This window comes from Otolemur garnettii, unplaced genomic scaffold (assembly GCF_000181295.1).
Source record: "Otolemur garnettii isolate 467f Iridium unplaced genomic scaffold, OtoGar3 scaffold00018, whole genome shotgun sequence".
In the NCBI taxonomy this organism is placed as follows: Eukaryota; Metazoa; Chordata; class Mammalia; order Primates; family Galagidae; genus Otolemur; species Otolemur garnettii.
Window position 1 is genome coordinate 18,786,616 of NW_003852413.1, and position 27,494 is coordinate 18,814,109.

General features: G+C 52.1%; 1 protein-coding gene across 1 annotated transcript in view; it reads right to left on the reverse strand.

Annotated features, from left to right (window-relative positions):
* WNT3 (Wnt family member 3) overlaps positions 1-27,494 on the reverse strand; it is a 47,079-nt gene that overhangs the window by 7,262 nt on the left and 12,323 nt on the right. The window contains exon 2 of the mRNA XM_003786236.3: positions 1,810-2,051. Coding sequence (XP_003786284.1) covers positions 1,810-2,051 — 242 coding nt within the window. The remainder of the gene's footprint in view (positions 1-1,809; positions 2,052-27,494) is intronic.

A 27,494-nucleotide genomic window follows, 5' to 3' on the forward strand; every position in this document is an offset into this window, starting at 1 on the left:
GGAAGCGGCCTCGGGGCCGCCGCACGGCCGCCTGTGCCCCGCTGTCGCGGCCTCTCCTTTTCCGGCCGCCGACCCCAGCTCCCCCCGGCTCGCGGGGCAGTGCGAGCCCCTAGCCGGCGGCAGTCCTCAGCGGGCCTGTCCTCTGCGCTCCGCCGGGAGGAGTCGTCCTTAGCCGCAGGGAAGGCGCGCGCCCAGGAGCAGACAGACTCCCAGACACCCCCGGGGCTCCAGGCGGAGGGCAGATATTAACCCGGGGCCGCTCACCCAGCTGGGGTGCGGGCTCGCCAGAGGAGGAGTACGAACGTGGGCCTAGGACAGGGTTCGAACCCGGGATCACCGCCCCGACTCTGCGCACCGGGCACTGGGGCGCGCGTGTGTGTGCACGCGGAACACCTACTCCATGGCCATCAGCAAATTCCCCAGTGTATAACATAGACCGCGCTCACAACCTCTCCCTGCAACACAAACCTGTCCTCTCAAAATGTCGGGGTGAGGGCGTCTGCCGTAACCTACAACGGTGACTTAAACCTTAAGCCCCTGATGAATGGGTAACACGCTCAAAGGCCCGACTCTTCCTGCTAATGTCCCGAGAGGGCAGAGCAATCCGAAGGTGAATCTTGCTTTGGGGAGCGCGTCTAGACGCAAGGCTGCTGGGCTAAGAGCTACCTGGCCCGAGGAGGAGCACCGGAAAGCGATGAGACTGACACACCAACAAGATTAGGTTTGAAATGCAAACCGCCGCCACTTGGCCCCAATTAAGAGGCCAGACCTTTTATGTCAACAAGGAATAATTAGCTTCGGTAATAGAAGCGTAAACATAGTCATCATCCATTGATTTGCTAATTACCCTTCTGTCCCATGACAATAGCCAGCGTTTTGCCTGTAGGTTGGCCAGACCCTGTGCACCTGAGACTCAGGTAAAGAGGGGTTGGACTCTAAAATGGGGGTGTCATCTCATCCCCCGCTCTGTGCCCCACCCTCCAACTGGCTCTCAGCCCCTAGTTCTTTCTAGCTGTAAATGCAGCTCCTGTCAACAGCCTCTTTTCTGAAAGGAAGGAAAGCCAGGGTCTGGTTTGGGTGGCAAAGCTCTAGTCGTAGCCAGCCCAGCTAGGGTAATTACCCTTCTGGGCACTGATGTTCTGCAAAGAATCGCCCATTTTCAATACAGTATTTATGACCCCGAGTCCCTTTCTTGGGAGCATTTGCCAGCTCATCCCTCCCTCCAGGTTCAAAGCCTGAGGCACAGCCAGTTAGACTCCCAGGTTGCAAGATGGCTGGAAAGTTACCCAGAGGTCACCCTCTGGCACAATTCATGAGAATATCCAGCTTACAGGGCATGGGGACCAACAGAAACCCTCTTGAAGCCAGGCACTTTCCTCAGCTCACGAGGACTTTGTATACAGGAGGGTCCTAAGGGTGGCAATGTCTCCCACCCTGTCCCAAAGCAGTATTTGCATAGCACTTAACACAGCATTGGAAAAATGTGGCAAGTGTCCACATCAAAGTTTAGAGTCACTTCTGGGCAAGCCAGGGAGGAAGGCTTGGTGCCTGCCCTCAGATCTCCGGACCCTGGAGAATCTCAGGCTGTCCAGGTCCACCAGTACCTGGGAAAGTGTAGCAGCCATGGTGACAACTTGGAACTGTCCAGAGAGGGACTCAACCCACTTTGCATGGAGGCCCCGCCCTGGTCATGACTATCTTTATCACCTTGTCCCGGGGACCCCGGACTAGGGTGCTAGGGCACAGGCTCCCGACACCCGTTCCTCACCCAGTCCCTTCCCCACCTCCCACTTGGCCTGGGGACAGTACCTTTGTCAAGGACAGGCCCGAAGATAGCCAGGCTGTCATCTATGGTGGTGCAGTTCCAGCGGCGGCCCCGGAACTGGTGCTGGCACTCCTGGATGCCCAGCTTCACACCCTCGGCCACGCTGGGCATGATCTCGATGTAATTGCGGCAGAAGCGCAGTTGCTTGGGGACCAGGCCTGGGATGGAGCCGCAGAGCAGGGGCTGTGAGCCCAGAGATGTGTACTGCTGGCCCAGGGCCAAGGACCTGCAGGCAGACAGACAGCAGTGGCACTGTAGGCACAAAGCAAGCAGCCCGTCACGGGCACTGTTTCTTCTTTGTGAGTGCTCTGGAGTAGGTGGAGGAATGGAGGGCTTAAGAACCTGGCACCTAAACATGCTACCTCTGACATCAGGAGCATGCTGCTCCTCAAGGCGCCCTCCCTCCAGGCCTATCTAGCTTGCAGGGGGATGGGACGAGGAGAAACCTCTCATGGAGATTCTTGAGGGCAGTGTAGTGCCATAAGAAGAACCCTGGACTGCAAAGATGGTATTTGGGACCCAGATAGAGTCACTTTCAGCCTCTGGATCTAGTTTCCCTGATGAGCATTAAAGGGTTGGGCTGGGCAATTTCTTAGGCAGTTCCAGATTCTGGGGCCATATGGAGACTTCCAGTAACTCATGAGAAGAAACCCATCGAAGGGAGGAAGGCAGCATCTCATAAAAAGCAGAGAAGCAGGCTTGGCGCCTGTGGCTCAAGCGGCTAAGGCGCCAGCCACATACACCTAAGGTGGCAGGTTCGAATCCCCAGCCTGGGCCTGCCAAACAACAATGATGGCTGCAACCAAAAAATAAATAAATAAATAAATGGCCAGGCATTGTGGCGGGCGCCTGTAGTCCCAGCTACTTGGGAGGCTGAGGCAGGAGACTCGCTTGAGCCCAGGAGTTGGAGGTTGCTGTGAGCTGTAATGCCACGGCACTCTACCCAGGGGGACAGCTTGAGGCTCTGTCTCAAAAAAAAAAAAAAAAAAGCAGAGAAGCATCAGTCCCAGCAGGGAGCTTGCCCTTGGTTGTGTTCATGTTTACACACCCACACACAAACACACATACACACACACCTCGCCTGTGGCAGTGCCCCTCAGCCTCTTCCATAGATGCTGCCAGCCCAGCCCAGGGCCTCCTGTCCCTCTACACACACACACACACACACACACACATACACACACAAAGAATCTACAGCTTGCAAGCTTGCACCAGGTCTCCTGTCCACCAGGGCCTCCATGACCATCTTTGCAGTTCCCTAGAAGTTTCTAGAGCTGCACCGCTTCTCTCACTTAAGATTGAAGTGTGGCTTTGTTTCCAGACAAGTTGAGATCAGAGTCAAGAGGGCAAAGATCTCAGCTCTCACTCCCCTCACCTAATACCATGTGACTTTGGTCAAGTCACCCATTCTTCTGCCCCTCATTTTTCAATCAATATCCTGTCAACCTCTCTCAGGTTTTATAGACCCAATAGAAGGAATGGTCTTGTGGGGATGGGGAGAAAGTTTAAAATACTAGGAAACCAGTGTACCGCAGGAATCACCACTTTGCCTTTCTTCTCCCTCAGCACAGGAACAGCAGAAATGACATTTTCTGGCAGAAGCTGAGAAAATGATACATGGGTCTCAGTGGGCTCCAAGGACAATTGCAATTAGCTCTGTGTCAGGAGCAGCCAGAGCTGGAAGAAGCACATGGGGACCCATCCCTTCTTCCTCTGTATTCAGCCCTGACCAAGGCTTTTGGTCTGGCACTGACCTAGGTCAAGTCTCTCACAAAAACTGATGGACAGGCTCAGCACCTGTAGCTCAAGTGGTTAGGGCGCCAGCCATACACACCGAAGCTGCTGAGTTCAAATCTAGCCTGGGCCTACCAAACAACAAGGACAACTACAACCAGAAAATAGCCAGGCATTGTGGCAGGCACCTGTAGTCCCAGCTACTTGGGAGGCTGAGGCAAGAGAACTGCTTAATCCCAAGAGTTTGAGGTTGCTGTAAGCTGTGATACCAAAGCACTCTACCCAGGGCAACAGCTTGAGACTCTCAAAAAGCCCAAACAAACAACAAACAAATAAAAACCTGATGGATAGAAGCCTTGGAAAGAGGATCCAGGAGAGGACCCTAGGGGTGGGACAGGAAGTAGCACACAAAGCTTCTGGGCTAGACACAGGCATGAACCAAACATCTACCATTTGTCAACTCTTACTGTGGCCACGCACTTTACCACTTGCGACATTACTGATCAATCTTTGAACATGTAAAATGTCACTATCTCCCAGCTGAGGAAGCTGAGGTTTGGAAAGCAAGGTTTATATTTATTTATTTTTATTTTATTTTATTTTTTGCTTTTTTTTTTTTTGGCCAGGGCCAGGTTTGAACCCGCTACCTCCAATATATGGGGCTGGCGCCCTACTCCTTTGAGCCACAGGCACTGTCCTGGAGAGCAATTTAGCATGCCCAAGGCTCTTTGGTGCCAGATCTGTGGTAGATCAGAGTGTGCTGTGTGCTTTCCCCAGGATGTGAACTTGCTGTCAGCCTTAACTGACTCACAGAGATCCCAAGGAACAGAGCCCTCTGGCCACCATAAAAAGGCACAGTGCCCACCCTCCCTGGGCTATCTCTGGGCTCAATAGTTAGCAGGAGAGGCAGGCCCTTGTTTTTCTACTTGTTCATTTATTTGGGGCAGGGGAAGAATAGCCAGAAATCCTGACTTATCACTGCTAATGCCTAATTACTGATTTCCTCTGTGGCATGCACTGGACTGAGCCCTTTCCTTGGGTTTGCCTCATACCAACTGTAGCACATAATAGGTTCATTATTAGAACCCTGGTTTAGGGTTTAGACTTGCAGGTTGATTAACCAGGCCAGACCACAGAACTGCCAAGGAGTTGCTCATCGGAACCCAGGTCTTCTGACTAGAGAGCCTATGGGGCAAACCACTGGGCTGTGTTGCCTTCTGGACAATGCCTGCTAGTATCCTGGCATGGGGTAGGGGACAGCAGGGCTTGAGGCCTGGTCCATCTGTACCCTGGGCCTCAAAGCTGAGCCTTTGCCCTAGGAGGCTAGAGCTGCTGAACTGAGAGCCCTGATGGGTACATGGCCCTGCCCTGCCAGTTGCCTCAGCCACCCTACAACCACAGGGGATGGAGCAAGGGTTCAGTGTAGACAACTTGGCATGGCACCATCCTGGATGGGCAGCTCAAGAGAAGACTAATTCAGAGGTCTTCTAAATCAGGCTGGCCCACTCCCCCTATGGTGTTTAGGACCCAAAGCTCCATATGGGACAGCTGGGGTGGTGCAGGAAGCTGAAGCTGGTACAAGAAACACTTGGGGGGCCCTTCCCCTCCCCTCTCACTGCTTTCCTTCCCCTCCTTCCTCTCCTTTCCCAGCCTTTGCCTTACACCTGTTGGCACCTTCCACAGCCCTGGGCACCCTCGAGCTAAGCTGCAGGCTGAGCCATGAGAGCACAAAGCCCACTTTACTGATGAAAAGCAGAGGTCCGCAGACAGGAGCCCGGTGCCAGGCTGGCTGCCTCCCACTGCGGGGAAGCGGGGCTGAGGAGTGAGGGCCCCTTCTGGCTTTCCACTCCACTCTCAGTGAGGCTGCTCATCACTCTGACTCTCCAAGGGGCCCCCTGGTTTCATCAGTCCCTCCCAGAGGGGCCCGGGAGGGTCTCCCCAGCTCCCCAGAGCACCTGACCTTGGGCACTGGTGGGCATGCTTAGTTGGATGCAGAAGCCTGAGAGCTCCCAGACGCCCCCAGGAAGAAGCCCCGGGGGTCCTTCCCGCTGCACAGCACAGCAGCAGTCTCCTCCTCCTCACAGCTCTGCAAGGCTGGTGTTGTCATCCCTATTTTAATGAGGAAACTGAAGTACAGAGAAGTTGGGTGACTTTGGCAAGGAAGTGGCTGAGCCAGAATTCAAACCCTGGTTTTGTCTGACTCCAAGTATGATATCCCCTGAGACCTGCTTCCCAGCCTCAGAGAGGATGAGTTCATCCTCCCACCAAACTCTTGTCTCCTTCCTCTTTCCAGGGCCCACCAACTGTGCTTCTGGGAGCCAGGGTGCCATCTCTTATCCAGCTTGGCCATTTCCTTGCTGCTGGTCTCAAGCGATTTCCTTAACCTCTTTGTGACTCAGTCTCTTCATCTGTATCATGAACATAATTGGAGGAATGAGTGATATAATCCATCACGTGGCCTGTGAGGAAGCCCTTAATTAATGGGGGTTGCTGTGGGTACAATGGGTTTGGGCGATGACCCCAGCACTTTGTCCCCTGCCTTGTCAACAACTTCTTTCCTCTCATTCTCCTGTCCCCAACATTCTAGGACAATCAGAATTGTCAGAGCCCCTTCCCATCCAGTGCTGGCAAGGATAACTGATCAGAGCTCCATCCTCATAGGCATAGATGAACAAAGACATCTCTGCTCTGGCTGAGGGTTCAAGGTAATACAAAGGGCAAGGGCAAAAGGATATTTCCAGGATACTCCATTCAAAAGTTTCGGCTCAAGGCCGAGGCGGGTGGATTGCCTGAGCTCAGGAGTTCCATTCCAAAGACTGTCAAGAGCTCCCAGACAGAAGTCACCTCTCCTCTCTCTATATTCTTCCTAAACCTTACAATTTGTAAAGTACCAAACGGATTTGTTTCCAATTCCATCTGGTCTGCCTGGTATAAGTTTGTGTCTCCTCCCACTGTTTCCCAACCCCTGCCCTCAGAACACACACACACACACACACAGACACACACAGATGCACACATGCACGCACCAACACTCTTGCCTTCCAAAGGGCCCAGCACATTGTAAGTATTCGCTGATTCCTGAAGCCAAGGAAAGGAATGAAGGAACACTCCTGAAAGGCTACTCTGATGCCCCTGGTTGGCCGGGTCTCCAGGCATCCGGAGGTTCCACCTCCACACAGGACAAGACTTCTCAGTTCTGCCAAGGAAGTTAGTTCCTATGTTTACGATCTGAGATGGTGTCCAGGCTCCCAAGGGGGCAAGGGCACTGCCTGGCACCAGCAGCTGGTGAGGGGGAGGCCAGGCCTTCGTAGCTGGGCCAGGGGTTATTTATACCCAGCTCCTGGCCCCACCCTGCCTTGGGGCCTTGCCACCCTCCCCCTGAAGGCAGCTCATCCCCCACCTCAATCACCCACTGCCCAGCTGGGCTGAGGACAGACACAGGCAGCCAGGCAGATGGGCAGTGCTCAGGGGAAGCTCACTTTTGACCTCTCGGGGTGAAATCCGCTCTCCACATAGGCTGTACCCAAACCCTCTGCACAGTCTCATCCACTTCCCACCCTCTACCCACTGCACTTGCCTGAGGCCAGAGGGCTGAGGCAGGCATGCGTGGTAGGCACAAAGCAATGCCGAATTGACTTACCCACATAATGTGGTGAGACAAACACTGAAAGTTCCCCCACATGGTGCATCCTGCCTGGTCTGACACTAGCACTGCTGACCCACAGACTATGCTGTCCAGCCAGTGATGGCTGCGCCCCTACTGAGGAAAGCTGCCTGTGCTATGGGCAGGGGGTGGACCCTCCCCCCTCCCCCTGCCGCTTCCCTGAATAACCCATTAGGGTTTGCAGTCCTGCACCAGACTGGGTGGCCTCCCCTATACCCAAACTTGTCTATATTTTTTACCTTGGAACCTCCCAATCCTATAGGATTTTATTTTATTTTATTTTTTTGAGCGAGTCTCAAGCTGTCGCCCTGATTGTGTCACAGCTCACCTCAAATTCTTGGGCTTAAGCGATTCTCTTGCCTCAGCCTCCCAAGTAGCTGAGACCATAGGCGTCTGCCACAATGCCTGGGCATTTCTTTTTTGTTGCAGTTGCATTGTTTTTTTTTTAGCTGGCCGGGGCCGGGTTTAAACCCACCACTCTCAGTATATGTGGCCAGCGCCCTGCTGACTGAGCTACGGGTGCTGCCTGGGATTTTAGTCTTTATTTTTATTGTTTTTATTTTTTTGAGAAAGAGTCTCACTTTGTTGCCCCTGGTAGAGTGCCCTGGTATCATAGCTCACAGAAACCTCAGACTTTGGGGCTCAAGCAATTCTCTTGCCTTAGTCGCTGAAGTAGCGGGGACTATAGGTGCCTGTCACAATATCTGGCTATTTTTAGAGACAAGTCTTGCCCTAGCTTAGGCTGGTCTCGAACTGCGGAGCTCAGGCGATCTACCCGCCTTGGCCTCCCAGCCTATAGGATTTTAGAGATTAGAAGAGCCACAGGATCATCCAGTCCAGGATGTCTCTTATTTATTAGCTGTTATTTGCAAATGGAATTGCAGCACACAGCCTCCCTCCTCTCTCCTATATAAAAAACAGGTAAAACGTGGGACCTGCTCCTCAAAAAGTAAAATGTAGAATTATCCCATAATCCAGCAACTCCAGTCCTAGTTATAAACCCTGAAGAATTGAAAATGGGGACTCCAACAGATACTTGTACACTGATATCAATGACAGCACAATTCGCAATGGCCAAAAGGTGGAAACAACCCAAATGTCCATTGACAGATGAATGGGTAAACAAGACGTGGTACATCCATGTGATGGAATGTTAGCCATTAAAGAGAACAGGATTCTGATACCTGCTACAACGTAGGCGAACCTTGAAAACCAGTGAAATAAGACACAAAAGAGCAAATGCTTCATGATTCCCCTTGCATGGGTATCTAGAACAGGTAATTCATAGAGCCAGACAGTAGAGCGGGGTTATGGGGCCTCTGGGAGGGAGGAGTAGGGAGTTACTGCTGAATAGTTACAGAGTTTCCATTTGGAATGATGACAATAGATAGTGTTGGTGGCTGCAGGACATTGGCATGTACTTAATGCCACTGAATTACACTTAAAAATGGTTAAAATAGCGCAAAAAGGGAGGGGCCACCTGGATCCCCATCCCTTAACTCTTCCTGTGAGCCCCTCTGCAAGATGCTATCTGAGAGCCTCATCTAGTCTGGATCTTTCCTCCTCTGCATGGGAAGATGGAGGCCCAGAGAGGTGTGTCATTTTCCGGGGTCACACAGCTGGCTGATGGGAAAGTGGGAGTAGAACTAAAATGGGAGTAAGTTAGAACTGCCAGGGCTCTTCTCCCTGCACCACGTGCCTCTCTTGGGAGGATGCCACCTTCCATTACCACCAGACCCCTAACCTGGGGGCAAGACATACATGTTCTCAGAAGCTTCTCTGACGCTGGGCACCAAAGGGGGACCTCAGAGGTGTGGCCCAGAGAGAGCGTCCAGTGCTTCCCTTCTCTCTCCAGGGCTAAGCCTCACTCCTGCCTTTCTTAGAATCACAAGCCCCTTGCCCTCACTCATCCTTCCCTATGGCGAGGCCTAACCATCTCTACCAGCCCCGAAGAGAAGGCACCTTAAGATTCTGATCTAAAAATCTCAAAGTCTCTTAAATGACAGATGTGGAAGCTGACGGGAGGACAGGGAAGGGAGACAAAGTCTCTTAAATGACAGGAAGCTGACAGGGGAGGACAGGGAAGGTAGACTGCCTCCTTTGTGTCTCTCCCTCCTGTGCAGTGCCCACAGTGTTTCTGCAAACCCAGGACTGCCCAGTGCTAGGTGCTCCACCTGCTGGCTTCTGGGCAGAACTGGACAGAGGCCCAACCTGCTCCTGGGTCCAGCGGGGCTCCATCCTGGCTCTGCGTGAGATAGAAATTTCTAGAAGCAAAAGGAAAGGCTTGAGAAATGAGAGGAAGAGCCAAGCATTGGCCTTGGAACTAAAGGCCACTATCTTTCCAGGGTCAAGAGGCCATTTAGGGATGGTGGATATCAGGAGGGGACCCCACAAGTTCAAGGGCATACACATGTGTGACCAGTGGAGTGGGAAAAGGACTGGACCCAGTGGGCTGTGGTGCGCCCAACTTCCGCAGCTTCCAAGGAGTCAACCAGAGTGGTGAGGTGATCACTGCTAGTGACATGGGAGGCCATAGCCCCAGAGCTTTGTTCGGGAGCTTGTCACAAAGTCAGAGGAGAAATCAGCTCAAGACTCACAAACTCCACTTTCCCTTCCTGTCCACTGATACTCCTTGGAGCACACCCTGGACCCTGTGGGTGCCAAGTACAGGTCAACACCCTTCCCAGCATCCCCGTGCAGGGCCAAGGATAGGAAGTTCCTTCTCAGTCCAAAAGGGCTCATGTGGCACCTTGTCCTATGGTCCACAGAGGGCGCCTCGATGCCCCAGCAGATGGATGCCTTTCATCAAAAGTGGTGAGGTCAGGTGTGGTGGCTCACACCTGTAATCCTAGCACTCTGGGAGGCCAAGGTGGGGGGAATGCTTGAGCTCAGGAGTTTGAGACCAGCCTGAACAAGAGTGGAGACCCTGTCTCTATTAAAGGTAGAAAAATTTGGCTCGGCACCTGTGGCTCAAGCGGCTAAGGCGCCAGCCACATACACCTAAGGTGGAGGGTTCGAATCCCCAGCCCAGGCCCACCAAACAACAATGATGGCTGCAACCAAAAAAAAAATGGCCAGGCATTGTGGCAGGCGCCTGTGGTCCCAGCTACTTGGGAGGCTGAGGCAGGAGACTCGCTTGAGCCCAGGAGTTGGAGGTTGCTCTGAGCTGTAAAGCCATGGCACTCTACCCAGGGGGATAGCTTGAGGCTCTGTCTCAAAAAAAAATAAAGGTAGAAAAATTAGCTGGGCATTATTGCAGGCGCCTGTAGTCCCAGCTATTTGGGAGGCTGAGGCAGGAGGATCACTTGGGCCCAGGAGTCTGAGACCGCAGTGAGCTATGATGACACCATTGCACTCCAGCCTGGATGACAGAGCAAGACACTATCAAAAAAGAAAAGGGAGGAAAGAAGGCAGAGAAGAAAGAAAAGAAAAAAGGAAAACTGAAGTGGAGGAGGCGCTATCTCTGGACTTTTCCCACAAGTCACCAGTTCATTCTCTTAGTGGATCCACTAGTTCTCTTGTGTCTCCAGCAGGAGTAGGGAGCATCTTTGTTCACGTATAGGAAGCGGACAGAAGGGTAGGGATGGAGAGTCCACACGCTGCAGAGGCCTCCTTTTGGGGTCCCCATCTGCACATGGACCCAGGCACACAGACTAGGCCCAGAGAGGCCATGAGTGTGTGGAGTAATGGAGGAACCCATCCTTCAGAGAGCAGGTTAAAGTCTTCCCTTGGTAAACAAAGTCATTTACCCCCGTTGGCTCCACACACACACACTGAGTGACAACACGACTCAGTCTGGCAGAGTTCCAGGTGTAGGGAACATGGAAATGAACAAAGCCACACCCAAGGGGCACCAGACCAGGAGGCTCCTGTCAGTGAGAGACCAACAAGCATTTCTCAAGCACCGACTGGGTCTGGGTGCTGTGGGTGCCCTGAATGGGTAACAGACGGCTCTGAGGTAACTTACACACCAAGTAAGGGCCAGGCCCGAGAGCACCTGCTAAGGGCAGCAACCTAGAGTGAGGCAAGCGGCCTCTGCCGTTGTGCTTGGAAGCCTCCACCAGGAGTGGCTGCTGAGCTGGGGGACAATGATTGGTGTCCTCAGGCAGAGCCCAGGCAAGGAGGTGGGAAAGGGAGCAACACCTAGTCACGGCAGTACTGAGGAGCAGAGGAGGGAAGCGGCTAGAAAGGGGCCCGGGGTGCCAGGCTGTATTCAGGCTTCCTGTGCTGGGCTTTGGAATATTGACCCATCAGCCACGTGCAGAATGGGACAAGGGGCAGGCACTAGAGACCCAGGGCTGGGAAAGCAACTGGGAGGCCAGTGTGGTATTAATGCCATGGAGGCTCTGGGCCATCTGCCCGTTGGGCAGCTAGGCCAAGAACCATCCGCCCAGGTCAGTGGGGTGTGTGGTACCATGTCCTGGCAGAGCCAGAGCCCAAGGGGAAAGCAAAGTCTAGAATTCAGTTTGGAGACCTCTGTCTAGGAGCTAAGAGCTGAATGACACATTAGGCCCTATCTTCCCTGGGAACTCTCTGGGGAGGATGAGCCAACCCTGAAGCTTAGGGGAGAGAGTGGAGATGCCACCTGCTGAGGGAAGGCTCCAGGAGGCTAGAGCTCCAGGCCACCAGGTAGGGAGGGCTCTCAGGACATGGCCCAGGCTCTTGGGACTGGCTTCTGCTTCCCATGTTCCCGATGAGGTCCCCGTGGAGGCTCAGCGATGTGCTTGAACAGACTGAGTGACAATACCCTTCCCTTCCTCTGCGTGTTCCCTCTTCCACTCCTCACTGGGTTGGGGCTCAGCAGGCACCCCAAACCTTCAGTTCCCAGGGTCTTCCCTCCATGACATCTCTCTGTCCATACACAATGTCACCTCCCTGCACTGACCTGTCTCCCCCACAGTGAGCTGCACTGGTGGCTCCTTCTTGCCTGAAACCCAGGGGCTGGGTCTGTCCCTTAGGTTGGCTTGGCTGGAATCTGGACCATAGGACTTTGGCCAGCCCTTCCCAGGCCTGTTACCCTATATGGTGTCACCAAGATCGCTGTGAGAGTGGCAAGAGCAGGAAGGTTGCCATCTAAGGATGAGTCTGAGGGGAAGGGGGTGTTCCAGGACATGGTCCACACACACGAAGAAAACCACAGTAAAAAGACATTCCTTCTCATCAGGCAGGAACCCTAAGGACAAGTCACAGGAGCCAGAGTGTGGGGGCGTCTCTTCATCGTCCTCTCCCTAAACTCTGAAACAACTCACTGGCCCTGCCAGCCAAGTGACCACTTCTACATTCTATGAGAGACTTTGACAACACCCCTCTGTCCCCAACTTCTAGAGGTTTCCTTTCAGGGCCAAGTGGGGCCCTCAGAGGAGGTGGAACACCTGCTGGGGCCACCAGAGAGCCCAGGAGGGCCTAGTTTCTGGGTAGCCAAGGTAGGAAGGGCAGGGTGTGGACAGAAGCTCAAAGCCAAGGGGCCAAAGACTAAGCCCCTAGACAGAGGAAAGAGGCTGCCAGCGCTGTGCTCCATCCCAGGGAGCCCTGTGGGGTGTTTCTCTGGGGAGAAAAGGGAAGGGAGGGAAGGGGTGGGGAGGGCGGGGCAGAGCTTGGCTGGAATGTTACAGCTTCTGTTCTCCAAAGCAGCTCCCTGAGTGCCTGGCCTGCGGCTCTGGCTGATCTGATAAGATGTGACAAGGCGGCCTGAAAAATGTTGAAACCTGTAAAATGTTTAAACCTGTTTTTTGTTGTGTTGTGAGCATGAAGGTTTTTTTTTCCTTTCTTTCTTTCTTTTTTTTCTTTCCATTTTACAGGTAAGTGGAGCCCATCAGAGTGGAGAAGGGGAGGAGGGGGGAAGAGACGAATTGTCCCCTTCAGCCAAATTGGGGGGCAGGGCACAGAGCAGGCTGGGGGACCTGGGGAGGAAAGGTGGTGGGAACTGGATGGGAAGGGGGGGAAGAGGTCTGAGAAGGGTGAGGAAAGAGGAAGGCAAGGGATGGGCAGCAGGAAGGGGTCCAGCAGCCCTGGCCTGCCCTGCGCACTCAGAGAACTCTGCAGAGCTGTGAGTCCTTCCTCCAGGCAGGGAAGACTCTGAACCCAGATGATGTCCAGAGAAGGATAGAAGGGAGGGGCCTCACCCCTCAGACCTTGAAGGTCTCCCTGACAGGCACCAAGTCCATAGGTTGACACGTGTTTCCAGGTGACCACAGAGAGGAAACAGCCCCCAAATGCACGTGCCAGGGACTGAGTCATTTTCTCATCTTTGCCAAGCATCTCAAAACCCATAGGGGAGCCCAAATGACCTCACAGTTGTTTGGCTAGAGTGCCAACCCTCTAGAGCCAGCTATGGTGAAGCCTCTGCCTTCAGATGGGCAGAGATTATAGTCTTTATTTCGCAGACGGGATGGCTGAGGCCACAACATTCCCATCCGCCAGTTTTGGGTGATTCTCCTATAGTTCCCTCCAAAATGGCCAGTCTTGCCAACTCAGAGATGCTGAGCATTCCAGAAGCCTTGGGGAACTAGGTGTCTTTGGGGTGCTCATCAGGTACAAGGTAGATGTTCAATAAAGATCTGCTAAATAAAAGTCTCTGCCCAAGGAGGCTCTCTGCTCATTGGAGTTGGGAGAGTAGGGCAGAGGAGTACCCTGGAGAGGCTTTAGAATCATTCTGTAAAAGGCCTCATGTCTTATTCTATTATAGCATCAGGCCATAAAATGTCAAAGGTGGGTGGGACTGCAGATGTTATCTAATCCAGTTTCTTAGGAGAAACTGAGGCCCAGAGAGGCAACATGACTTGCCGAGTATTCCTCCACTAGTTGGAGGAGGTACAGGGAGCACAGCCCAGGCCTTCTGACTCCCAGCCAGAACTCTATCTCCTGCACACCATGCAGATCCTTCTGGAAGCCTCCCAGACCTAACTGAGGGCTGAGCTTCACGCAGCCCCTGCGTATTGTGTGCCTAGCGTGAGTGAGATGTAGCCTCCCTCATCCTCAGTGGCCCCCACTGTAGAGCAGGAGAGACGTTCTGCAGGTGAGCATGGTCAGTGGCAGAGTGTGAGAAGTCCCATTTGGGGTGGAAACCCCAAGGACTGGGAAAGCTGAGGGGAGAGGGACTGGGATCAGGTGAATAAGATGTCTTCAAAGAGTTGACATTTGAGCTGGGCCTTAAAGATGGCCTCGGCCATCTGCTTCTTTGCCTCCCACTTCACCAATCAGAATTCTAATTCTGACTTTCCCTAAACCATCTTTAGCTCATTACAACCTTATAGCACTGCTTCCTGAGCCCTCCAGCCCCTCGGTTACATTAGGCAGAGGCATGTCTCCCTATTTACAGGTTGGGAAATGAGAACCTAACAGGGTGAGGTTGCTTGTTCTGAGAAGCCAAGTCTGCCGGTTCCCATGCAGGATTTTGCCGGTCCACACCCTGCCCTACCTTCAACCCCAGTTCTAGTAAAAGACAAGAGAGAGCCTGCCCAGCCTTCTCGTTTACTTCGGACTCCTATTCATCCCTCATGGTCCGTTTTTAAAATCCCCTCTTAATATCTCTAGTTTAAACTCTTCCCTCTGATCATATCCCCAGCTCTTATACACTCCTCAGGAGTAACCTTAAATGTACTTCTTTGAATTGTCCATTGATTCACTGAGTTTTTTGAAAGGAGTAATCCTTTCAGTCATTTATAGATATTGAGCCGTGTATATACTAACACACAGTATCCCTGCAAGGACCTCCCGGCCTCCTCTGGCTGCACTAAGCGGCCCCACCTGAGTGCCCACTCATCTCCTCACCTCTCCCAGACCCTGAAGGCTGCATCCGCCACACGCTGAGGGCAGGTGATGGCCCTGCTGGCTCTCGGGGCCTTTTTACACAGCTGCTAGCTCTAGCTCGCAGCCTGGAAATCCTTTGTTTGAATCTTAGAAGCAACCCAGTAGGGAACACAAAAAGCTGCTTGGCTGGGAGCTCACTCTGAGAGCAGCTCCCCTGGGCTCCTCAGAGAGCCACCAGCCTGCTGTGTGTCTTCATTCAATAAACACTGATGCTGGGCCAGGCCCTGTACTGGTTGCTGGGAGCATGCTGCGTGGGGCACTCCTAGCCCTGTGAGAACTCCTAGCTGATCCTGGAGCTGCCTGGGGTAGTCTGTCCTCCTCCCCTATGGGGTCCCAGATGCCACCTACCCTCCCTCACACAGGTGGCTTCATCTACCTCAACTGTCCCTTATACTGTGTTCTTCTGAAGACCAAGGACGGTCATCAACCAGCTGACTGCTGGGGCCAGGGATGCAGGCTGTGTACTATAGCAGCCAGATCACTTAGGATGGTTTAAAAGAGGCAAACACCTGCGCTTCAACATCTGCCATGCTGGGTCAGATCCTTTGGGGAGGAGTCCAGGAAACTGGATCATTAAAAATCTCCCCTTAGGCTGGGAGCTTGTGGCGCAAGTGGCTAAGGCGCCAGCCACATACACCTAAGGTGGCGGGTTTGAATCCAGCCCAGGCCCACCAAACAACAATGATGGCTGCAACCAAAAAAAAAAAAAAATAGCCAGGTGTTGTGGTGGGCGCCTGTGGTCCCAGCTACTTGGGAGCTAGAGGCAGAAGACTCACTTGAGCCCAGGAGTTGGAGATTGCTGTGAATTGTGAGGCCATGGCACTCTACCCAGGGGGACAGCTTGAGGCTCTGTCTCAAAAAAAAACCTCCCCTTAGAGGGCAGCGCCCATAGCTCGGTCGGCAGGGCACCTGGCCACATACATGGAGGGTGGTGGGTTTGAACCCAGCCCAAGCCAGCTAAAACAACAATGACAACCGTAACAACAACAACAACAAACAGCTGGGCGTTGTGGTGGGCGCCTGTAGTCCCAGCTACTTGGGAGGCTGAGGCAAGAGAATTCTTAAACCCAGGAGTTTGAGGTTGCTGTGAGCTGTGACACCATGGCACTATACCCAGGGCAACAGCTTGAGACTCTATTTCAAAAAAAAAAAAAAACCTCCCCTTGGGTGCGTGATAGTACAATGATATCAGATGACAAAATATGAAGGACCCAACGTCCTCTATGAAGTTCTCTGGTCAAAGATGTTTAATTGGAATCTAACCAAACTTTTAGACGCAATTTTGAGTTGTCAGAAAATATGAGGAGTAAAGAAAAATCAAATGACCTTATGGGGAAGCAACTGGACAATCAGAATGTGGGGTGTTGTAGGACTACAGGCCTAAACTCTTCCAAAAGCCAAGGCCAGTTTTTAAGTGTGTTGGGGATGAGGAGGAATGTTTTAGATGAAAATGGATTTAAGAAGCCGGGTACCGTGGCTCACTCCTGTAATCCTAGCACTCTGGGAAGCCAAAGCCGGTGGATTGCCTGAGCTCACAAATTCAAGACCAGCCTGAGCAAAAGCGAGACCTATCTGCACTAAAAATAGAAAAACTGAGGCAAGGGGATAGCTTGAGCCCCGGTTGGAAGTTGGAGGTTGCTGTGGGCTACCAACACACCACTGCACTCTACCCAGGGCGACAGCTTGAGACTCTGTCTCAAAAAAAAAAAAAAAAAAAAGAATTTAAGAGATAATAACAATCAAAAATGAGAACCCAGTTTGAAAGTTATAGCCTGAGGGCATTTGAGGATATTGGGGAAACCCAGATTATTATGAATCATTAATAACTCTGTTTAGTGCTAATGGTGTGTGGTTAGGGGGTCATCCTTATATTTTGAAAATGTAGAGGTCACGATAACTGTAATTTACTTTGAAATGGTTCAGTAGAAACAAAACAGGGTTGGGGAAAGAAATAGGTAAAAATGTTAAAAAAAAAAAAAAACCCAGCTCTATTAGGAAGTGTGTATATAGGTGCCTTATTCTATTTCTTTCTGTTTTTCTGATTAACATCTTGCATAATAAAACTCTGAAGGAACAACAAAAACTCCAAATACCTTTTAAGGACTTCTAGATGAAAGGACGCAGGGCTCGAACCCAGGACCTTGCCTGCCAGAGCACTGGGCAGTGGCTGGACACCTCGAGGTCAAGACATACCGGACACCACGCAGGCTCCAGCCTGGACTGGTCACAGCACAGGCACTGGTGCCAGCTGGTGCACACGAGCAGGAGCCAGCGGCTGGGGGAGGGGGATCTGGTGGGGCATCTGGGGAGGCACAGCAGCCACACCCTGGTGCTCAGGGCAATGACCTGCTCCTGCTCCCAGCCTTTCAAGGTGGGTATTTCCAACTGGTTCCTAGGAGGTCTTCTTTGCACCTTGTCCCCCCACGGCACTGAGGACGTGCAGGTGAAGACAGACCTGCCTGGCACCTGGACTTCCCCACTCTATTTAGGAAGGCTCCACCCAAGTTCAAAGCGCTGGCAGCCCCGCCCTTCCAGCCTATTCCACACCTCAAGGCAAGGAGGTCCTGAGCCAGCCTCAGCATCTTCCTTTACCCCCTCTTTCCCTGGTTTCCTGCCTCAGTCCTCACTCTGGTCACCCATTCTTCTGCAGGACCCTTTAACTCCCTCCTGTCCTTCCAGCTCAAGGGCCTCCTTGTCACAGGTGCCTGAGTTCAGCAAGCTGTGTTCTGGGTCTCTTGTAGACCCATGCAAGACTGTATTAGGTATTCCAGCACGCAGAGAGGTGGGTCACTGGTTCTCAGTCTTGGCTGCATGGCAGATGCCCTCATGAAGCCAAAATATTACGATGCCTGGGACCTACCCATGTAGCAATGGTCCAGGTGCCTTCCTCAGTGGTATCCTGCTTCCCTCCCAAGATTTTAAGGAGCAAGCAAGATTGAGAAGCCCTGCCCTAAGTCACAGCTGAGCCTGGGGCCGGCGGGTCCACGGCTGTGCAGCCCTCAGCCTCCGCTCTCCCCAGCCCCACCTCTCCTGCTCCCAGCACCCTGCCACTCTTTCCACACAGTCCAGCTCAACCTCTCCCTGCTTTTCCAAACTCTGGTTATGTCCATGTCCTCTCTTGAGGCAGCCCTTCCTCATCATCTCCCTCCTGGCCTCCCCACAAACCTCCATCTTCGCAGCTACATAAGTAAAGCGCGCATCAGTGAAAGTGTTTGGGCATGCCTCTCCACTGTACACCAAGGGATAAATCACACGCCAGTCTCCGTGCTCGGGTCTTAATGTGCATTCCAGAACACACGTGAACATACGTCGGGGAAGGCCAAGATAAAAAACATTTCAAAAGGAATCCTTCCTCCTGCAGCCTAATGCATTGTCTGGCGACCCCCACCCAAGCCTTCAGGCCCCGCTTCCTCTGTTTCTGCTGTTACCTTCCCTTCTTCCTGCTCCTCATTTCGTTCTCTTAGCCTTGCAGTGGGCGGACCTGCTTGTGAGTAGGGAGAAGTTCTTTCTGCAGGGGTGCAGGGCGCCAGCAGACCCTCTTGGGGTTCAAGGCAGCAAGGCCTTTCTCCTACTGGGGGTCCACACTTGTCTCCGTTCTTGCCATGGCTAAATCCCCGTCCCCCAGACTTCGCTTTCCCCGCTGGTCTCTGACCAGAAATGGCCCCTCCCTGTTTGCAGAGCCCTCCCTGTGCACTGCCCTCCTCTGGGACTCTCACACCCACCCCTGCTCACCATGTACACCGGGTCACCCCACTAGGCCACGCACGTCCCCGCCAGAGTGGCCACCGACAGTTCCTATAGTTTCCATCTCGGGTTCTATTCACATTCATCACGGTTTTCCCAGGGAGAAACACTTCGTGCAAAAAAGATAAAATCTCTCCCCCATGCACACATACACAGATACATAGAAATAGCAAATATTTAAAGTCAAAAAATCCTAATCACCAATTTCTGTATACATGGGATGTGTATTCAACAGAAGGGGCAGTGTCAATGCGGACGGAAGTACAGTTCAGGTTCCCTGGGGAATGGCCCGCCTGAGGGAGGGCAGGAGTCGCCACAGAGGGAACTGAAGAGAGGAGGCCCCTCTGTGGGGACAGTCAGCTGTAAATGAAATAAAGGCAAAGGCTCTCCCAGATGCACCCCACGGTGAATAAGGTGAGGGAGGTATTTGGGTAGAGGGTGGCCAATAAGGTGTGAGGAACTTTGCTACTTGACTGGCTGCGGTTGTTAAGGCAGTGAGGGGCCCCTTGGCTGGGGGCTCAGAATGGCTGTTACTAATCATGGTGGTTGACTTACAGAGCCCTGACTATGTGCCAGGTACCATGTAAAGTACTTTACGTACAATATATCCTTTAATTTGCCCAAGAACCCAATATGACAGGTGACAAGGGGATCAGAAAGGCTCAATAACTTGTTTTTTTTTTTTTTTTTTTGAGACAGCGCCTCAAGCTATCCCTCTGGGTAGAATGCCGTGGCATCATAGCTCACAGCAACCTCCAACTCCTGGGCTCAAGCAAATCTCCTGCCTCAGCCTCCCAAGTAGCTGTGACCACAGGCACCTGCCACAATGCCTGGCTATTTTTTGGTTGCAGCCATCATTGTTGTTTGGCGGGCCCGGGCTGGGGATTCGAACCCACCACCTTAGGTGTATGTGGCTGGCGCCCTAGCCACTTGAGCCACAGGCGCCGAGCCAAGGCTCAATAACTTGTTTGGGGTCACACAGTTAGGAGATGGTGACTCTGAGATGGCTAATAAAGCAAAAAGGGGAGACATCTGCTAAGGCCAGGCCTGCAGAGAACAGGCCGACAGAGGGGTGGGTAGGAGGGGAAGGAGACTCTCAGGTCGGCCCTGATGCTCCGGCTGCTGACGGGATTAACAGCCCTGCAATGTCAGATGTTGGGGCCCTGCCTAGTGATCTTTTCTTTATTAAATGTCGGCAGGGATCATCCACACTTCAGGTCCACTGCTCAGTATCTCAGACAAGGCCAGGCCCCTACCCAAGGCATCCCCAAGGGAGGAGGAGACATGGAGGGATTTGTGTGTGAGATGGGACAGGTTAAGTATAGGTGATCAGAGAGTTCAAGGTGGTAGGGGTTAATGAGACCTTTTCCTAGACACCAGCCCAGGAAGTATTAGAGAACCTGGGAATCGAGTTCCTAGGAGGAGTCAGAGTAGATGACACGGTTCCCAGCACCTGCCAGTGTGCAAAGTATTTCCTTACAACATTGCCATCAGTCCTCTCACAATGGAGAAGTAGATGCTGTTTCCACTTTACAGATGAGGAAACTGAGGCTCAGACAGAATACCATCAGCCAGGAAGTGGAAGGGGAGTCTGACCCCCACACCCTCTACTATTGCTTATTTTGCCGTCTGTCTAGATTTCACCCTCTGGTGATAACTAGTGCATTCGGGTAGGCAGCATTTATTCAGCACCCACTGTATGCTCCACACCAAACTGGGCACAAATGGGAGAGTAACCAAGACATTGCCTAGGCCCTTAGGCCAGAGGAGAGTGAAATTCACCCTGCAGGCTGTACACAGGAACAGCAAGGTGTTAGCGAGAGGATAAGCCAGCTTGTAAACTGTCTAGGTGGAGATGGGGAGGCCAAGTGAAGGAGGACAGAGAACAATGCGGGGGCAGACAATCCACAGGACCTCAGAGGCAGATTTTATGCCCTGACAGAAAAGGAAGAGGAAGGATACCTCTGAGACATTGTTGTAACATAGAGCACAGAAACTCAAGGGGCTAACAAGGAAGGGGGCCAAGACCTGGGCTCCTCCTGGTGAGTTTAGATGCTACAGGCAGTGAGATGGGGACCATCTGTGAGCATGAAAGAAGCCCAGTTCCTATGAAGGCTAGAACCCCATGCAGGGACTGTGGGGTTCCTGGCCCATGCCTACATGTTATATGGGTCACAAAGCTAAGGCTATCTCAGGGGGCGAAGGGACCAAAGGACTTAGCCAGCTGTGAGAGGGGTTTTCCAAGTCTTCATACCCTCCCTTGTTCTCGGAACATGCTATGCACCATGGAGAGGATAAAAACCTAAAAACCTAAAATTCAACACCTTAACTCACATACTCAAGCAATCTATAGGTTCCTGGGAATTCTCTCCTTCTTCCAGGCCAGGATGATTTATACCTTCCTCCACCAGATTCTTGGGCCACTTGTGTACATGAGTGTCTTTGGCTGGTGACACCTGGTGGGGCATCTGACCTGCTCACCTTATCTCTGTCCCCAGAGCCACCACTTGCCCTCACGTCTTTTCCTCAGGTGCTCAGTGAGTAGCTGTTTCCCCTGAAAGGAAGCACCCAAGCTTCTCTGCTCCCCCATAAACAGCCTCTAGAATGTTCATCTCCAGCACAGGAGACGGAATTCAGCTACGTGACCAACTGATAAGCTGCTTACTTCATTCATTCATTCATTTGTATGTGCATTCATTCAACTCAAGCCCCTCTGTAATGGGTGCTCTGGACTGAACTAGTTCATAGGGGATGATTACAAAGGAAGTCAGAGGAATCACAGCCTGGTTATAGAGAAAGGTAGGACCCCAAAGCCAACTAGCCCGTGTCATGGAGGGCACCTATAGTTCCATCTACTTGAGAGGCTGAGGCAAGAAGATCACCTGAGCCCAAGAGTTTGAGACTGCTGTAAGCTATGACGCCACAGCAACTCTATCCAGGACCACAGAGTAAAACTCTGTCTCAAAAAAAAACAAAAACAAAAAAAAACAAAAACAAAAATAGACCACCAGGCCAAACTAACAAATAAGACAAATGAAACGGGCAGGAGAATCTTCTAGATCACATTTTCCAAATGAGTTATTCCTACTTGGGAGGAAAAGGGACTCTGAGGTTCAATACTTCTAGAAAACAAGTTAAACAAATGAAAAAGGGGTGATCCTGGCAGGGCTGCTCTGTTCGGCTATTATGCTAATGAGCTGCTAATATTCTAATGAGTGCAGTAAACACCAAGAGGCTCCAAGCAGCCAGTTGCAATTTCTAAATTTATTTGGCCACAGAAGCCTTTCTCAACAGTGTTACGTGGGACTGGTGCTGTGAGAAACACACTTTGTGATGTCCTGCTCTGACTTCTGCTCTGGCCCAAAAGGTGAGCGGAAGATCCAGGGGAGAGTGAAAGTGAGGTTGGGAAGACTCCCAGGGAGATGGCAGCTCTGGGCTGGATTTTGAAAAATCCCAGGAAGGTCATGACCAGGAGGAGGAGTGATGGCAAAGAGTTTTCCAGTGGGGAAAGACAGTGGAGGCCACAGAGTGGGTTTGCCCCAGGTTGGAAGGAGGGCTTTAGGCCATGAGAATAGCGACTTTGAAGATGAAAGTACAAATGGGCACAACCTCCTTGGAAACAGTGTTGCATCATCTTGTAAAACAGGACATTTGCACACCCTGCCGCCACCCGGAGTTCCACTCCTAGGTAGGTATCTCCATGAACCACTCTCCTGTGTGTGCATCGTGAGATGCCCGTCTGTGGACAGGGGACAGAATTTTAAAAATTGTGTATTCAGCCAGGCGAGGTGGCTCACACCTGTAATCCTAGCACTCTGGGAGGCTGAGGTGGGTGGATTACTTGAGCTCGGGAGTTCAAGACCAGCCTGAGCCAAGCGAGACCTCCGTCTCTACTAAAAATAAGAAAACTAGCTGAGCATTGTGGCAGGTGCCTGTAGTCCAGCTGCTAAGGAGGCTGAGGCAAGAGAATTGCTTGAGCCTAAGAGTCTGAGGTTGCTTTGAGCTATGATGACGCTGAGGGACTCTACCCAGGGTGACAGGGTGAGACTCTGTCTCAAAAAAAAAAAAAGACCACAGGACACTTCCAACACTCTGGATCTGGTGCCCAGCACATAGGGCGAGACCTATCCCTAAACATCCTCTCTATACTGACTGTGTTGGGTGCCAGAGAGCTGCTTTTCCACATCTTTATCCAAGGCCAGGCACAGTGGCTCACGGCTATAATCCTAGCACTCTGAGAGGCCAAGGTGGGTGGATCTCTTGAGCTTAGGCATTCAAGACCAGTCTGAGCCAGAAGGAGACCCCTATCTCTACCCAAAACAGAAAAACTAGCCAGGTTTTGTGGCGGGCGCCTGTAGTCCCAGCTACTTGGGAGGCTGAGGCAAGGGGACTGCTCGAGCCTAAGAGTCTGAGGTTGCTGTGAGCTATGACACCACAATACTCTACTCAGGGCAATAGAGTGAGACTCTGTCTCAAAAGAAAAAAAAATTGTATATTCAAGTGAAGGACTACTATACAGCTGTGAAAGGGAGGAAATTATAGCAAGATCCAGTAACAGCTGGAAACTTAGAAACAATGCAGAGAGAGTGAAAGCTCATCACAGGAGACTGCCTGCAGTAACACCATTTTTATAGTGCTACAAAGAAGCTAAATGGGCGGGCATAGTGTCTCACGGACCTGTAATCCTAGCACTCTGGGAGGCTGAGGCTGGTGGACTGCTTGAGCTCACAACTTTGAGACCACCCTGAGCAAAAAGTGAGAACCCATCTCCACTAAAAATAGAAAAAAATGAGGCAAGAGGATTGCTTGAGCCCAAGAGGTTGCCGTGAGCTATGAGGCCACCGCACTCTACACAGGGTGATAGCTTGAGGCTGTCTCCAAAAAAAAACAAACAAAGAAGAAGCGAAATGAAAAATACATTGTTTAGGCATTCTTTACCTGGGAAGTGATTATTTGAAATAAATATGCAAAATTCAGGATGTGGTCACATCTGGAGGGAGGTGGGAGGTCAGGGGGAGGAGCCTAGGTCATGGTCTGGTCCTGCAGAGTGTGGTGAGGCCCAGGTTTTTACTTCGTTGTTATGTCTCATACATAGGATGTGTTTAGGGTCTTGTGTGTGCCAAGTATTATATAATTTAAAACATTTTGTATCAGTGTGCAGGAAAGCAGCTGAGATCTGTGTAGGTTTGTACCAGCTGTGCCATCAGCACACACCCCTTCTCGGCTATGGCATTCACTCCTTTTCATCATCTAGCAGGCCCCTGCCACCTATAGGTGGGATGTGCACAGGGACTGCCATCTCTTGGCCAGCCTGCATCCCACCCAGGCCTCCAGTACCCACCCCAACCCCAGCCAAACCTACTTGCTCAGCAGGGCTGATGTGGCCACTCACTGGAGCCTTATTAAAACTACTGGGACCAGCCCTTGAAACCCCAGTAAACCCTGCCAGCCACATTTGTGAATATTCTGGCTGAACAGGACACCGGAACACACGCTCAGGCCACACTGCATTGCCTTTGGTCCACTGAGTCACACACTTGTGCCCCTCACCCACTTCTTTCTTCACACAGATTCATTAGTCAGGATGAAAGTACATAAAGCCAATGAACTTCCCTTAGCTTGGCCTTTTGTTTCGGAAGGAAGTCAGATGTTTGTGTTCCCAAGAAGCCCGCCTGGGCTAGAGTATTCTGATAACCTAGCTCCATTGGAATGACCTTCAGAACATCCTTAATTATTCACCTTCAACTCAGTTCCTGTGTATTATTTCATTTCATCCTCACGACTGCCCTGAGATTGCAATTTTTAGAGAAGAAATTGAGACTCAGAGACTTTTAAGTAACCACCCACGTTCTAGAGCTATTAAGCAACACATCTGAGGCTTGTGCCGCAGCTAGTTTGGGCCCAAGAATGCTCCGCCGCCTCCTGGCACAGAGGCCAAATGCCCAGAGTGGCACCCACTGGGAGCTCACAGAGCAAGGGTATGCTGTCCCAGAGAGTGGGGACCAGCTGGGCCAGGATGAGCTTGTCCTGGGATGAGCTTGCTTGGGATGGAGCCTGATTCACGAGCCAGCCAATCATCCCAATCACTAACTGTGCTCCTGCACCAACACTCAGGTGGACACGCGGGGCTCCCTGGCAACACAAAGGTGTGCAGTGCAGGGCCCTGCCTCAGGGGCTGACACTCATGCTGAGAACACAGACAGACCTCTGTGAAGGGGTAACTGAGAATATGAGAAAATATGTGACAGGTGCCAGTCGGTCTTCCTGGAGGCAATGAGGTAACTCTCACAGCAGTGGCCTTCCATCCTACTGCCGGGTCTTGAGGACCCATTGTGTGCCCCATGCTATGTTTGGTGGTGCGGGTCCGAGGTGATCGAGACCTGGCCCTGTCCTCAGGTGACTCACAACCTCATCAATGACACAGATGCACTCAGAAGGGGCAAGAGTGCCAAGGGAAGGCTGCACAGGAGTTCACAGTCACTCCACAGGGCGGCAGGGCAGGCAGGGGTGTGAGGCAGCTCAAGAATGATCCACACTCAGAGCTCAATTAATGATGGCAGGGCCTGCGCCTCACTCACTGGGCAGAGCCTGCGGCAGCCTCACGGGTGTTACATCCGGTAATCCTCACGACCCATTTTACAGAGCGAAAACCGAGGCTCAGAGAGGTTAAGGTCACCCAGATGTGAAGGCAGAACCATCTAGTGCCCTCCGCTGCTATCACCCAAGGCCCATACTTGCACCCAGGCAAGTGAAAGTGGGCCTCGGGCGATATCCCACCTGCCCAAGGGAAAATGGGCCTCGGGCGAGGCTGTGAGGAGCTGCTGGAGGCCAGGCAGGCCCAGACGGTACAGCGCATGGTCATCCACTACCCGAGTGCCCTCCTGGTTAGACCATCAAAAAATGGCAACACTGACCAAGTAAGAAAGAGGAGCCTTTGAGGTTGAGAAAGGGTAAAACAAGCTCCAAGTTTAACAAAAGGGACGTGAAGGTAAGAGTGACCACAAGCTGGGAGGGAGCTGGCAGTGTCACTGATGCAGGAAGAAGTCGACCTACAGAGGCAGAAACGTAAGCCGAGGCAGCAAAGATGGAAGCCGAAGGCCTCCTCCCACTCTGTGCTAGTCCCACGACCTGGCTGGAACATCGAGAAGGCCTGGGTGACGCTACTAATGGATGGCTCATCTGCCATGTGCCTGGTATTTAAGTTTCTTGTCAGGTTAATGAGCTGTTAAAGGTGATATGTTCAATCCAGCTCTCTGAGCTGTACACTTAACGAGTTGTGTAGTAGCCTGTATGTATGGGACATTATAAAATATATATTTGGTCTTTGATGTCTCAATGTCCCTTTTTTTTTGCTAGTGAGTTGAATGGTGGCTGACATCCCCTAGGGATCTTCAGGATGGGAATTGGAGGGATGGACTGTCAGTTCCACCCACCCCACCCCCCATCTCCAGGGAGGGGAGATGAGACTGAAGGTTGAGTCAGTCACTGATGGGTAATGGTTTAATCAACCAAGCCTCCATCCAGCCCCCAAAGGACAGGGCTCAGAGAGCTCCTGGACAGCTGAACTCATGGAGGTTCCTGGAGAGTTTACAGTTTACAGTTCCTGGAGAGTGGCGCACCCCAGGGAGGGTAGGGGAGCTCTGCATCCCTTCCTGCCACGTTGCCCTGTGCATTGTAGTATCATTGATAATAAATTGTGTGTTTCCCTGAGTTCTGTGGGCTGCTCTTGCAAATTAATGGATCTCAAGGAAAGGGGCTTGGGAACTCTGATTTATAGCTAGTCAGGGCACAGGTGAAACACCTGGGCTTGCAATTGGCATCCGAAAGGGGGGCAGCCTTGAGGACTGAGCCTCACCTCGTTGGACGTCATCTGCCTCCAGGTAGACAGCGTCAGAATTAAGTTGGATGGGAGGACATCCAGCTGGTGTCCACTGTAGAACTGATTCCTTGCTTGGTGTGTAGAGACACCTCCCCTACACTAACATTTGGTCATAGAAGAAGTCTTCTGTGAGGTGAGACCAGAGGAAAACCAGTTTGTGTTTTTTTTCCTACAGAGAATGTTAAACTTCAGCTAAAAGCTTAAAATATCCTTCTATCCTCCTATCTTGGTAGAATACCTTACTCGCCCCCACCCCGGGAGGCCTGGTTCCCTGTGGAGTTCATGCTAAAACATAGTGGCACTGGGGAGCTGGGCCCCAGACTGTAGCCTGCTTATTCCCACTCCATCCACACTGGACACCCCAACCTCCCAGCTCCATCCCAGCCCTGCAGTGGGACTCCCTTGACTCCCTCTCTACCACGGGCATTGCCCTGGTGGGTGAACCCTGGGTGGAGGCCTTCATAGCCCAGAAACCAGCTCCCAGCCATCTGGGCAAGAAACCTCAGGGACCCAAGAGCCCAGAGCTTGGCCAAGGTGGGTGGGCGTGGGCTCTGGAGGCATCCGACCTATTAGATCCCAGAACCCATGCCCTATGGGGAAGAGCACGGGGGTAAGTGGCCAGAAGGGAGACCTCTAAATCAGAGAAGCTGTCTTGCCCTGGCACAAAGGCGGTTCTGTGGGTTACAGGGCTTAGAAAAGATGTAGAGAAGCTGGAGAGAGATCACAAGATGGAGAACAAGGCTCGGTGCCTGTGGCTCAAGCGGCTAAGGCGCCAGCCACATACACCTAAGGTGACGGGTTCGAATCCCCAGCCCGGGCCCGCCAAACAACAATGATGG